Raw genomic sequence first — 12,505 nt, forward strand, 5'->3', positions numbered from 1 at the left:
ACGAGCTCGAAACCCTAGAAGGAAAACAAGTACCCTGAGCATGGAACGTCGTCAACTTAAGAAGATACTACCTATAAACCACCAAGGCAAGTACCCCGAAGCCGAGGTAGAAAATGAACTAAAGGACCGAAATGGTCAGTTCGGCAAAAAATGTAGCTCGAAGACAGGACAACCAGCACTTAAACAAAAAAGCCATTTCATTTCAGATAAAGGTGTACATTCAAAAAAAAAAAAAAAGAGAAGCAAAAGCCACTTCATCTTTTACAAGTCAGGGGCTACTTCATCATTATCAGAAGCCACTTCGATAACACCCGAAGGACCTGCCTCCCCCTCGGAGTCCGGTTCGGCATCCGCAGCATTAGCCATCTCTTGAGTAATGCGCGAAGTGGATATGGCGCTGGTATCGAGCTCGGGGTAGGTATTCCGGATCATCCACCGGCTTAGCTTGAAACCCCTCCTTTAGGAGTCCACCATCAGATCATCGAAATCCGGCGAAGCAATATTATCACTGACAGCTTTTTTCTTCGCATCTTCGATGCCTTCAGAGAAGATCTGAGTCCTCTCCCTGATATCCTCCTGAAGATACTCGACCTGATGCTGCAGGTCCAGCTTCAATTCCGCCATATACTTCACCACCACTCCCATGGCTTCAGCATCTCTCTGAGACCTCGCCTGCCTAGACCGCGCGAGGCGAGCAACCTCCTCGGCAGCTCGCGCCTGCCTCGAGCACCTCTCTACCTGGTTCGCCAAGGCGTGAATAAAAGAGTTCACCTACCAAAGGGAAACAAGGGATCAAAGGAACGAATAGAAGAATAAAGGCCGAAGAACTCTAAAGAAGGGAGCACTTACCACCATGGCATGGGTAACGGCACGACAGGCCACTTGGTGCAGAGGGAGCTCGGTCCACACCGCGACTTCCTCGGGAAACATGGCCTCCTTACTCCGTTGAAGAGCGTGAATAGGCGACAGCACACTCCTGAAGTCCCCTGGGGCCTCCGAGCCCGACGGCCCAGCTCGCGTATGGGCAGACTCGGAGTAAGCGGGAGCCCCTGTGTAAGTAGTTTCGGCATAAGGAGCCCCCGCCGGCTCCTGCATGGGAGGAACCATCTCGGGCTCCATAGGCTGATCCTCCGCCGGGTAGTCCGGCACCTCGGGCTCCGCACCCTGGGGTGGCTCGGCGCGAGCTCGCTTAGCCACCCGTTTTCTCCAATTCATGCCCTGGAACAAGTGCCCACCTCGGGTCCCTCGAGAGTCCATCGTACCTGCGAAAAGGAGTTCGGCATCAGTAAAACAAGTAAAAGAAGAGCAAGACAGGATCGCTAGGGGAAGAACCTACCCGAACTCAGGCCAGCAGCAATAAGCTTGGCCTCTATCAGATACCGTTGACACTCCAGCCCAAGCCACGCCCATTGCCGGAGGCCCTTCGTCGTCTCCTTATCGAGTGTGACACCGGAGTCTGGAGCGGCCATCCCCCAGCCGGTCTGAAACGGCCACCCCAGCGCACTTCGCACCCCGAAATAGTCTCGCTTCCACGCCGGGACCTTATTAGGGAGTCCGTGTAAGAGCTTGAAGCCTGGGTGAGGAGACAGGTAGTATGCCCGCCTACGCCCAGGAAGGGGACCCGCTTGCTTTTTCAGCATTAAAATAGAGGAGAAAATCTCCAGATCCAAAGGAAAGTTCTCGTCACAGAATAAGGAGATCGTCCCCACTAAATTCCTAATGGAGTTCGGGTGAAGCTGGCCGACCGTCACACCGAAGTAGTTTAGAACCTCAACGAGAAGAGGATGAAAAGGCAGTCGCAGCCCCGCAGCAAGCTGCTCCCGGAAAATCACGATCTCATCAGGACCGTGTTCCCAAGGGAAGCTACCCATAGGGATGAAGTAGGCGTGCTCCCCGGGCAAGTTGTAGTAGTCTATGAGGGATTGAAGTCCCTCAAGCATCATAGTCGAAGGGCCGAACTGATCTAAAGCCCGGCCACGACGGGAGGTGGACGCCGGCCTACCCGAGGCACCTCGGCCTGTAGGTTCAACCCCTTCCTCAGGACCTACATCGGGCTCACTTGAACTACCGGTGGATGCAAATTGGTTCATAGAACCTGCATCAGACCCGCTTGAACTGCCTGAACCCTCCGAACTAGACATCAGGGAATGGAACGGGATTCCAAGAGCACTCACCCGGGAAGAAGACTGATGTAGACCACGAAAGCTCGAACAAGCAAGGAACCTGGGACGCGAACTGAAACTTAGGCGCGAGCTCAAGAGGTACAGTAGCAAGGACTGCCCCCCCCCCCCCCCGCTATTTATATCCACAGCGGCCGGAAAGCGACAACCCAGATCGAAGCCAATCCAACGGCCCACAGCCGCGCTAAACCGCATGTCTTCCGAAGCCGACCAGCGCACGTCTTTCCGAAACTGACGAGGCGTCGCGCACGTCCTGTCAGAGGACAGTGCGTCAGCACGCATCTTCTCGAAACTGACAGGGTGTCGACGCACGTCTCCTCGCAATAAAAGCATCTGCAGCACGACTCCTGAACGGCTACCATCACATCTCGCAAACGCGCGCCCTTTTTTGAAAATCAAATTAAAGCGAGTGCCCTCAGTACAGACCAAAAGCCTCCTGCTACCTTACGAACTCCCCGCGCCAAGACAGGACCCTTGTCGCAGGGAGTGGGGGGCAATTGATGAAGGGAAATTTGGCCCAACCTCGCAATCACCCGACACGTGGCAAAAGCAAGCAACTCGGGGCAGCAGAGCGCCCAAAACGAGCACCGAAAGTAACGAAGTCCAAGCTCACTACTGAGCCCGAACTCCACCAGACCGGATTCTCTACTAGGAGCCCGAGCTCCCCACTGGGAGTCCGAGCTCCCCACTGGGAGTCCGAGCTCCCTACTGAGAACCCGAGCTCCCTGCAAGGAGCCCGAAGAAGCCTCACAAAGCCGTGACCCGAGCTGGCCTATGGCAGCTCGGAACACTCCCCAAACCAAACTCAAGACATCTCGCTCGCCACTCCAGCACTTCGCTTCCGAAACACCAGACTGACCAAACGTACCTGACACCAAGGACGTCCGTATCCAAGGGCGGCGCACCTGATTGATTAGGGATCTGACGCCCGACAGCCGCACTTCAAACGGCCTCCTGTTACCGCCACCTGCCACCGTCGTTACCAGCCGCAGAGACGGCTCCAACAAAAGGAGCAGTGGCGGTTCTGTCCGGCCAGAGGAAATGACATCCGAACTGGCAGGGGCTCAGAGATAATCATGCCCGATCTGACAGAAGCCTGGAAGTGAGTGCGCGAGGTGGTTATAAAAGGCTCCTACCCCCCAAGAACAAGGTATGCTAACTTTTGCGCTATCTGGCTTATCTTGCCTTTGAAAGACTCTAACTTGAGCTTCGGAGCCCTTACGCCGGGTTCTCCCCGGAGCATCTTCACTCCCTCCGTTTCAGGTCCCCTGCCACTCAATTCAGAGGCAAGATCGTTGACAGCTAAGATCGGCCGGATTGTGCATCATCAGTTAAGGCTATTGCTGGATTAAATCATTGTTGAATTAAATCTTTAACACTTGTGTAGGGGTTGTTCAGTAGTAAGGGTTAAGAGGATCGCTTGTTTTCTTATTAACTATGATAGGGAGATATAGGAAACCAATTCCTACGATGAATATTCAAAGTCTGTATTGATTTATTTTTGCATCGATGACCAGTAGTGAAATTCTGATGGTGGATGTTATCCTAAACCAAGATTCGTTCTTTTGATTAGTCTCAACACTCTGAATCACCTTGTTTCCATTTAAATTTCGTTCTTTTTAATTCTGATTTTCTTTCGTTTATTTCTGGTTTTCGTTACATTCAATCCCCCTCCATCTTTGTTCACGCAGCACATAAATTATGTTAGATACTCTCTGTGGGAACGATCCTTACTCGCACTACTGCATTTAATTTTTACGAGTATAGGTTTTATTTTTGGGTGCCTACGACAGCACGCCACTAGCCGACCAAACTACAAGTGGGCCATGTGGCTAAACCGCACATGGGCCCAAGACTTTAATCCTAACAGGTTACTCAAGTTCAACTCAACTCAAAAGCTCACAACTCGGAATTCAACTCAAGCTCGATTGAATTTTAAGTTTCCCTGCTCAAATTCAATTAAAAATTACTATATATTAAATAAATATATAATAATTATACTATAAATAAAAATATTAAAAATCCATATTTTATTATATATTCAATTAGGCTCACGAGTTGCTCATGCTAGGTTAGGTATCATGATGCTTGAACTTGATTAACTACTCGATTCAAACTTGATTTAGCAAGCTAAGCTCGAATAGCTCGACTCGCTTAAATCCCTACTCAGGTCCTCCTCTACTCTAGCAGGAGAGGTCCACTCGAATAGCTCGACTCACTTAAGTTTGATGTTAATTTAATATATTATAAAAATATATTTTCATGTAAAACATACATTTTTATATTTTATATATAATATAAGAATATATTCTATATATTTATGAAATATAAAAATATATTCATTTTCGAGCTTTCAAACCGAACTGGAGCAAAGAAATAGATGGATATTCTGCATATAAAATTGTATATAATTTACTCTTAGACCTTCACACCGTGGATCATTCATTCATTTGAAACTTCCCCAGCGTCCAAGTTGAGCATGAGAACTTTAGGCCTTGCAGAACCTTCTTCGGTTTTGTTATCTTCGTTTCTTCTTGGTTGATGCAGAGTAGTAGAAGTTATATGGACCGGATTTGAAAAATTATCTAACAGGCTCTATCGTCTTTACATCTCAAAAATACAATCCAAAGGAGCATTGTAGCATTTCTAATCCAAAAATTCTCTATGCCAAGAGAATGCTGTAGAGACCATACATCTTCTTTCATGTTCTGGATGATCGTATATTCTAAATTACTGGTAAGAGGGTTCTATCTCTGCCCCAGACCCCAGATATCTTTTAGATTTTTCTAATAAAGGAACGAATTCTTTTTTTTCTTAAAAACAGGGGACCAAAAGAGATAAAAGGAGCAAAATATCAAGAAAATACCAGACAACAGCTTTATTAGGTATGCACAGAGAAGTTATTATACATGTATTACAAAATATACGGTATACAACTATATATAAAGAGTTCAAATGTTCCAAGTGGGAACCTGACCAAAATAAACTCAGTTGGCACTATGATCTTTGTTACTGAAGTTCATTCTCAGTCTATCATGGACAATTTGTAGCCAAATTCTCTAGATCAACTCCAAAGTCAGGGCTAGGTGAAATGAACTTAGGAAAAGTTCCCAAACACTGATAAGACGTTTGTTGAAGATGATAATGATCCAAAGCTCAATTTCTCCACCATATTACAGTATAAACCAAAATTTGATAACCCTATCAGCAACCTTGTCTTTCGAGACCCCATAACACCTCTCAAAGCAAGATTAATGTTGAAAGCTAGATGACTCTTCATCCTGACAAACCTGACAAGAAGTGGAAGGGGGAGAGGATGAGATCTCAAAATATGTAGGCTTTGGAGTAGAAGGGCAGCCAAGGACTTGGATCAATTCCTCCACAGCCATAACCGGGAACTTTGTGGGTGAGTTGGGAATGATGTTGTCAACACGATGCTCAAAGATTTTCCCATTCTTATCAAGCTTGTATTCGGAAGTGCCATCAAAACGGCCACGGCTTTCCCAAGGGACACGAGGAATGCCTTGGACAGTCCAACGAACCATTATCACACTATCAATAGGCTGCCACACGCTAAGAATATCAACCCACAAGGCCTTGAAGAATATCTTGCCATGAAACCGTAGAGCCCAGAAGATTGCCTTGTAGTTCTCTATGCCAATGAAGGCATTGAAGGGATCTTTGAAGACAATATCATCCCTGTAGAAATGGAGTAAAATACATTAGATGAAAAACCCCAAAATGGGGGTGAAAATCATGTTGTATAGTGGTTCATCATATTTCAATGATCATCATCATCCATGCCTTGTACCAACTATATGGGGTTGGCTGAGCAGTTAAGAGATTATAGATACTTGTTAAGAGATCAGACGGTTTATCAATGGTAGAGGCTTCAGCAGTTGAATTTGAACTCTTACTACAAGGGGTGAGACCTATATCAGATTCAGACCTGGGGAATCTCTAGTGGTTGATCAAATGGTTACAAAGGTAACATCCAACATAGTTTCTTTCTCTAGGGGTTTTCAATTTTATATTATAGAATTTAGGACTGGGAAGAATTCAATTCTGTTTCTATCCCAAATTCTGCATTAATCTAAACAGAGCCCAAGTCCTTCTCTTGCATTAATAGAGGCATGGAGTTTACAATGAATATTGAAACATCAAATGCTAAAGGAATTCATTCTGATGTACCCCAGTACCAAAGTTTTTCCCCCTTCTCTGATGTACCCCAGTACCAATTTCCTCTTTAGATGGCCACAACAGAATAGGCCAAACAGACCAGCTAACAACCTGATAGTTTTAATTTGTTCAATGTAAAGCAATTTACTTCAAGGAATTCATTCTGATGTACCCCAGTACCAAAGTTTTTTCCCCCTTTTCTGGGTAAGAAACTTCTCCTGAAAGAGCTAGGCGAAGACCAAATAAAATGTGGTCTAAAGTGGTAAAAAATGACATAAAGACTTGTAACTTGACGGAAAACATGGCTCTTGATAGCAGGATGAGATTCATGTTAGCTGGTCTGTTTGGCCTATTCTGTTGTGGCCATCTAAAGAGGAAATTGTTAGTCTACATGATAGGTCTGTGACATCAACTTGAGAAAGTTGAGACAGAAGACACTTTTACATAATACTTCCTTTTTATTAGATTATTTGGCATAAATGAACAGCTAATCCATAAGATGAATCCAATTTTTTGTATCAAACATTACTTAAGTAACAAAGGCAACATTTTTTTGTAGGTATATAATGTTAGAATTAAAAAAAAAAGAAGTATTTTAATATTAGACTTTTCCATTTACATGTCTGCAAGTCCATGTTTTCTCATCTAGCCAAGTCAAACTCCTGGATGTGCATCAGATTCCAACTCCCGTGTCCATATCCATGTAAAATTGGTTCCAGGGTGACCTTAAGTATTATCATAACTACAATACTAGCACCATTTGGTGCGACATTAAAGGGCTCATCATTGAGTATGTGACTGAGTAGGACTGCTCTATATGCAATCATCAGAGTATGAACTATATCTAACCTGACACAAAAAAAATAGTCATTGGATTATGCATATGCCAAATCTCCATCATTCTTGCTGCATAACCGGAGCCAAAGGAAAAAATGTTTTGACTAATTCTGTGGAAGCAGATTTTTATGATCTTTCTTGTTTATAACAAGAAAAAAAAAATATTAAAAGAAAATGATATTATACCATAACTTCAGCTGAGAACTAACTCAGTCAGAAACTCAAAAACAAAATAAGAAACAGTTTTTCATAACCAACATGGGATCCTTGTATTTTTCTCTTCATTTCCTAATGAACATTATCAATTTCAAGTAAAGCATATATCCATAATGGATTCAACAACTCCATCATACAAAATTCAGGCATCCTTCTGTACACAGACAAATCCCAATCATAAATTTCCTGGCTTCTAGATTGAATGATTAAAGAGATCCATACCCTTCTTTACATCCCAGGAAACAAAACAAGAATGACATACCAGAATTTGTTTCGTTACTAGTTTTTAACTGATTTTCTATAATTGTTCAAAATGGCCCAACTGTAGTGATTACCAGTGCTTCTCTTCTGGGCAGAGAAGTTCCCTGAACCACTAGTTGCTATAGTAAATAGAAACTAATTCCAGAAGATGCATCCACTGAAGCTTCTTAGAAGAATCAAATATAAACCTTAGTTCTAGTCAATTAACCAACTTGGGCTTGGGCTTTCATGACATCTACGCCTCCTCTTGTTTCATTCATTTAACTTTATTCAATAATAAATCATGAAAAGATACAATCAATTATATCAAAAAAATGCTCATGGAGGACTGGCCCACATACTAAAATTCTAAAACACTGAAATTACCAAATTTGTTGCAAGAGATCAACACATTATTTTGTAAGATAGTTCTCATGGTCACTAATAAATCATGGTGGACTTACATATGGCATAACAACTTGGTTCAGACATGGAGGAAGGAAAGGAAACCATAGAAGAAAAAAGTCAAGTTTCTCCATTAGAGTAAATCATCTTACATGATCATAATAGTTTAGAGTGCTTTTTGTAGAGAGTTCAGAATTTTGAAAACTTAATATTGTACTGAGGTCACTAATCATTCAGCCTATTTATTTGGGGCCAAAATTTGTCCTTTTTTGAATGATTTTGGTGTCATTAGATAGGTAATTGACTTATCTATCCAACAAGAAGAAGATTTTATAATTGAAGGAGTTATGGCCATTTTAGTGATAAGGTGTCGGTCTATGATGAGATTTTAGAGAGCTTAGAATTTTGAAAGTTAATGTTGTGATGAGGTCATTTATCATTCAGCCTATTTCTTTGGGGCAAAAAATTGTCCTTTTGAATGATTTTGGTGCCATTAGATAGGTAATTGAGTTATCTATCCGACAAGAATAAGATTTCAATTCATAAACCCAATTTTTATTAATTTGTCTCTCTTGTAGTTGTTTTGGTATTTTTAGTTTACAAAGGTTAGTAACAAGTGACTAGAATTCACTTAGGAATTAAGATCCTTACTTAAGTATCCCTGCAGGTTACCAATGGGTTTGTCTTAGCATTTCTTCATTGTTTTTTAATTGATAATGGTTTTGTCTTAGTTCCAAAGAAATTAAAACTTAAAAGTTGTTTCGAGTCAATTTTCTAGTTGGGTTTGGAGTTTGTAAAGAGAGATCCAAGCCCTATATTGAGTCATAAATAAAACAACTGTAATTATTTTTTTATAGATAAACTGTAATTAGAATTAGGAGAGCTTATTTGATGAATAAAAGTTTGAGTTAGTTAATTATAGTTGTAGCCAGGTCTCTCCAAAGGTCACTGCCATATTAGAAAGTTGTAGACACCCCCCCCCCCCCACTAACTGCCCTACAACACACTTATAAAGCATAGAACTTTGCTTGTTGGGTTAAAAGGACAGCAAATGGTCCTTCTGATGTCCTAGCAAGGGTGGGCAGGAACCAATTGTTTTAGGCTCAAATGTTTTGGGCACATTTGTAATTCTGTACTGGGTCAGCTTACTATGCTGATTTCTTTTGTAACTTATTGTTGTATCCTAAAGTATTTTAATCAATAAAAGTTTCGAAGTTATTGATAAAAAAAAAAGATAGTTTAAAAAGTTTATCACTAATATTTCTAATGAAATTATGTTATTGATCAAAGAAAAAAATTTGCTTGTTAGGTTCTCTCATTCCTTCTTTACCTATTTGAGAAATTAAGGTTTTCTGAACAAATGCAAAAAGCTAGAACCTTACAGTTAGAATAGGACATCTTGGGTACCTCAACCAAAGGCTTATCAAAGACACAATATCAGCAATCTTAATAAAACAACAAAGCAGAACACAGCCAGAACCTTTAGGGCTCTAATAGCTTGTTCTAACCTTACCAAAAAAATGTATAGGAGAGATAACAACTATTCATACAATTAGCAAATCACAAATCTGATGTTATGAACGCCGGAGATACTATTCCTTTTTTTTTTTGATAGATAACCAGAGAACTTTGATTAATTAAAGGAAATGTTTAGTGCAGGCTTGCAATCCAAGCCAAACCACACTTCGAAAATAGATTAGCCCAAAACAACTGATCCCTTTGCACCCCTTGCTTTGCAAGTAAATCTGCCATTGCATTTGCTAGCCTATTGATCCATTTGTAAGTAGCCTCAACCTCACCCACTAGCCTCCTTATTTCCCTTATTACCTGTCTGTGGGTCCATGGAGATACTATTCTTATATCAAGATTGTCAAAGACTTCCATGTCTAAGCTTTTATCTTCATGCCTACTTGCCTCAATAGAATCCACTCATGTCCCTTACAGATTTTGTATAGTGTTCCCATTCCAGGTTGAAACGCTATCACATCAGCGCCACATAGGCAATTCGACTTTAATATTCAAAAAGTGTATCTGGTAAAACAGATTAAACTTGAAACAGGAACGCCACTGTTCAAATCAGGTTTCAGACACAGGGTGCATTGGAAGAATCACCAAAGTGGTGTTTCTTGAATCAGGAAGGTTTTCCTTCTTCATTTGTCATATGTGGTAACTAGTGGCACTACATGTTTGAAATGCCCAATAAAATAGTTTGCTCAGAGTTTCATGCCAAAACACCAATTGTACCAAGCACTGATTTACAAGTCAAAATGGTGACTCTTAAATCTTAGTCTATTAATAGTTGATCGCATGCATTCATTGCAAATTTAGGGCTATTCTTAAACATGAATGTTTTTTTTTGTTTTTGTTTGATTTTTAAATTTCCACATCAGAATTGAACTATGTTTTTGCTTTGAGAAGCAAAAACAAATCGGTTTTGTTGCAGAAAACAATCCATGTTTTTTAAATCATCAATATAATGCTTTCTAAAACAAAAACAAACTTTGGAGTAGAGATATTATATGGTCTATGAAGCATGATATTGATCATCAGATGAACTCTAAATCAGAAATTCAATATTGTGTCTTTTGTTTTTTGTTTTTTGTTTTTTTTTCTTTGTGGGGTGGGGGGGTATGCAACCAAGAACGTGTTTTTCTGTGTGTGTGTGTGTGTTTGAGAAACAAGTTATTAAACCGGATGATTTTAATTTGCTTTTGGAACCCACAAGAAAAAACAATTAACAGTTGAGAACACCCCTTAGTTTATAAAGAAACCTTGAGAAGGCATATGAAATTAACTAATAAAAGTTGCCTCTGGCATCTTCAGCTGAGTAAATTCAACTGGTGTTGAGTGGGATTGAAGTTTTTAGTTGGCTCCATGTTATGATTTTTACTTACAATATTCACTTGCATTTGGTACACCAATACAAGGGAGTATCACTAACGCTTTGATTTTGAACATAAAAAGAGGAAAAGTTCGTACATAATTCACAACAAAGTTTAAAAGAATGAGCTTGTAACCGAGATTAAGAGAAAATCGATACAAGCAAGACTAGTTTCTAGATGGCATGGTATCCTAAACAAATTTGCGACATCTATGGGTTCGCATCAATGAGTCACGTCGTTAAATGGGATAGGTTCATAAAGGAGAAGGTTTTAATGATTCAAGCTTGAAACTACAAATTTTTTCGAGGGGAAATTGCTAAAGTTTGACAGTGTAGAAGACCAGAACCAACCAACAGCGGATACTCTTTCTTTATATATTTTTTGGTGCATACAATGGATACTCCGCTATTGCATGATCAATCAGATCACCTAGATTAAATAAAGTTTACCAGTCACCAGCTGCTAACCGGAACCAATATCCAACTAATCTCCCAGTCTCCCAGATTTATCCATTCAATTATCAAACATTCGATAAGCGTATTGAACATAGTAAAAAAGAAGAAGAAAAGGAGTATTAAACCATAACAGAAATTTAAGTCAAAATTAACCTGTAAATATCAAAACTAGGCTCCCGGTAAAATAGTTCTGGAAACTCCTCCCTGAGAGTCCGAATCGCATAGCCCGTATTGACGTAGTAATTCTGCTTCTCTTCTTCCTCTTTATTCTGCAATGATGACAATGACGAACCGCGCTTCACCGGAGCAGAAAATTGCCGAGAAAACTTCGGATCCTCTTCCAAAGCCGAAACCCCAACATCGCAATCCTTGGTGCTCGCACAGACTGCAACCCTAACTCTGTTAGCCCCAATTCCGAACTTTTCATTATAGCACGAGCTTCTGAATCTTTTACCGTTTCTAGGGTTCGTTTTGCAGATTATCTTGGGCGGAATTTCGAGCAAAGGAGAGAGCAAAGCCATCAGAGATCAAATTCCGGTAAGACTTTTGGCGGGAAGATGGCGAAATCTATAGAAACGCAAGACCGGTGGAACTGGAACACATTTTCCCGCGAGACCGAAACGAATACGAGATTCTCCGTTTATTTTATCTCTTTTTCCCTGCAAAGGATACGACGGTTTGGGTCAGGAGAGTAAATAGGTGACGTCATAGTGTCCAGTCACCGCTTTTCATTCCTACCCACGAGAATTCTACCCGCATGATACTACAGCCGTGCATCAGGAACAACCCATCCGTGATATTCACGATGTACGGCTGCGATGTCATATAGGTGGGGGTGAGGTGGGTAGGAGATCCGAGCGCGGTTGGGCTTGGACCCATGGCAGTAGCCCGTCAAAATTTGTAGGGACCCATAATTCTTACCATATTATATCTAAATGTGTGCGGCTAAATGCTAATAATGAATCTGAACCGTTCATTTGGGAGATCGCATCCTTTGAACCGATGGATCATCCAATAGCTTTTTTGCTACTTTTTATTTAGAGAAATTGTCTAAAATTCATCATGAGTTTTCAATATTTCTCTTAAATTCACAATTTTTCAAAATGTCTAA

The 12,505-nt window shown here is 41.2% G+C and overlaps 1 protein-coding gene across 1 annotated transcript; it reads right to left on the reverse strand.

The window, feature by feature from the left end:
• Positions 1–5,034: 5,034 nt before the first annotated feature.
• LOC104600268 (DUF2358 family protein (DUF2358)) lies at positions 5,035–12,059 on the reverse strand. The gene is made up of 2 exons (XM_010263128.3): positions 11,548–12,059; positions 5,035–5,879 (listed from the first exon to the last, which is right to left on the reverse strand). Exons 1-2 carry the CDS (start codon positions 11,913–11,915, stop codon positions 5,432–5,434), a joined length of 816 nt encoding a protein of 271 aa, XP_010261430.1. The 5' UTR covers positions 11,916–12,059; the 3' UTR covers positions 5,035–5,431.
• Between the last annotated feature and the right edge of the window lie 446 nt (positions 12,060–12,505).

Source organism: Nelumbo nucifera, chromosome 1, assembly GCF_055504915.1.
Source record: "Nelumbo nucifera cultivar China Antique chromosome 1, China Antique-T2T, whole genome shotgun sequence".
Classification (NCBI taxonomy): domain Eukaryota; kingdom Viridiplantae; phylum Streptophyta; class Magnoliopsida; order Proteales; family Nelumbonaceae; genus Nelumbo; species Nelumbo nucifera.

Bases quoted from the DNA above. Each gene is read 5' to 3' on its own strand.
- LOC104600268 (XM_010263128.3), bottom strand. From the start codon at position 11,915: ATGGCTTTGCTCTCTCCTTTGCTCGAAATTCCGCCCAAGATAATCTGC. The intron at 5,880-11,547 runs GTTAATTTTGAC...CCATTTCTACAG, and splicing joins CCTAGTTTTGATATTTACAG to GGATGATATTGTCTTCAAAG.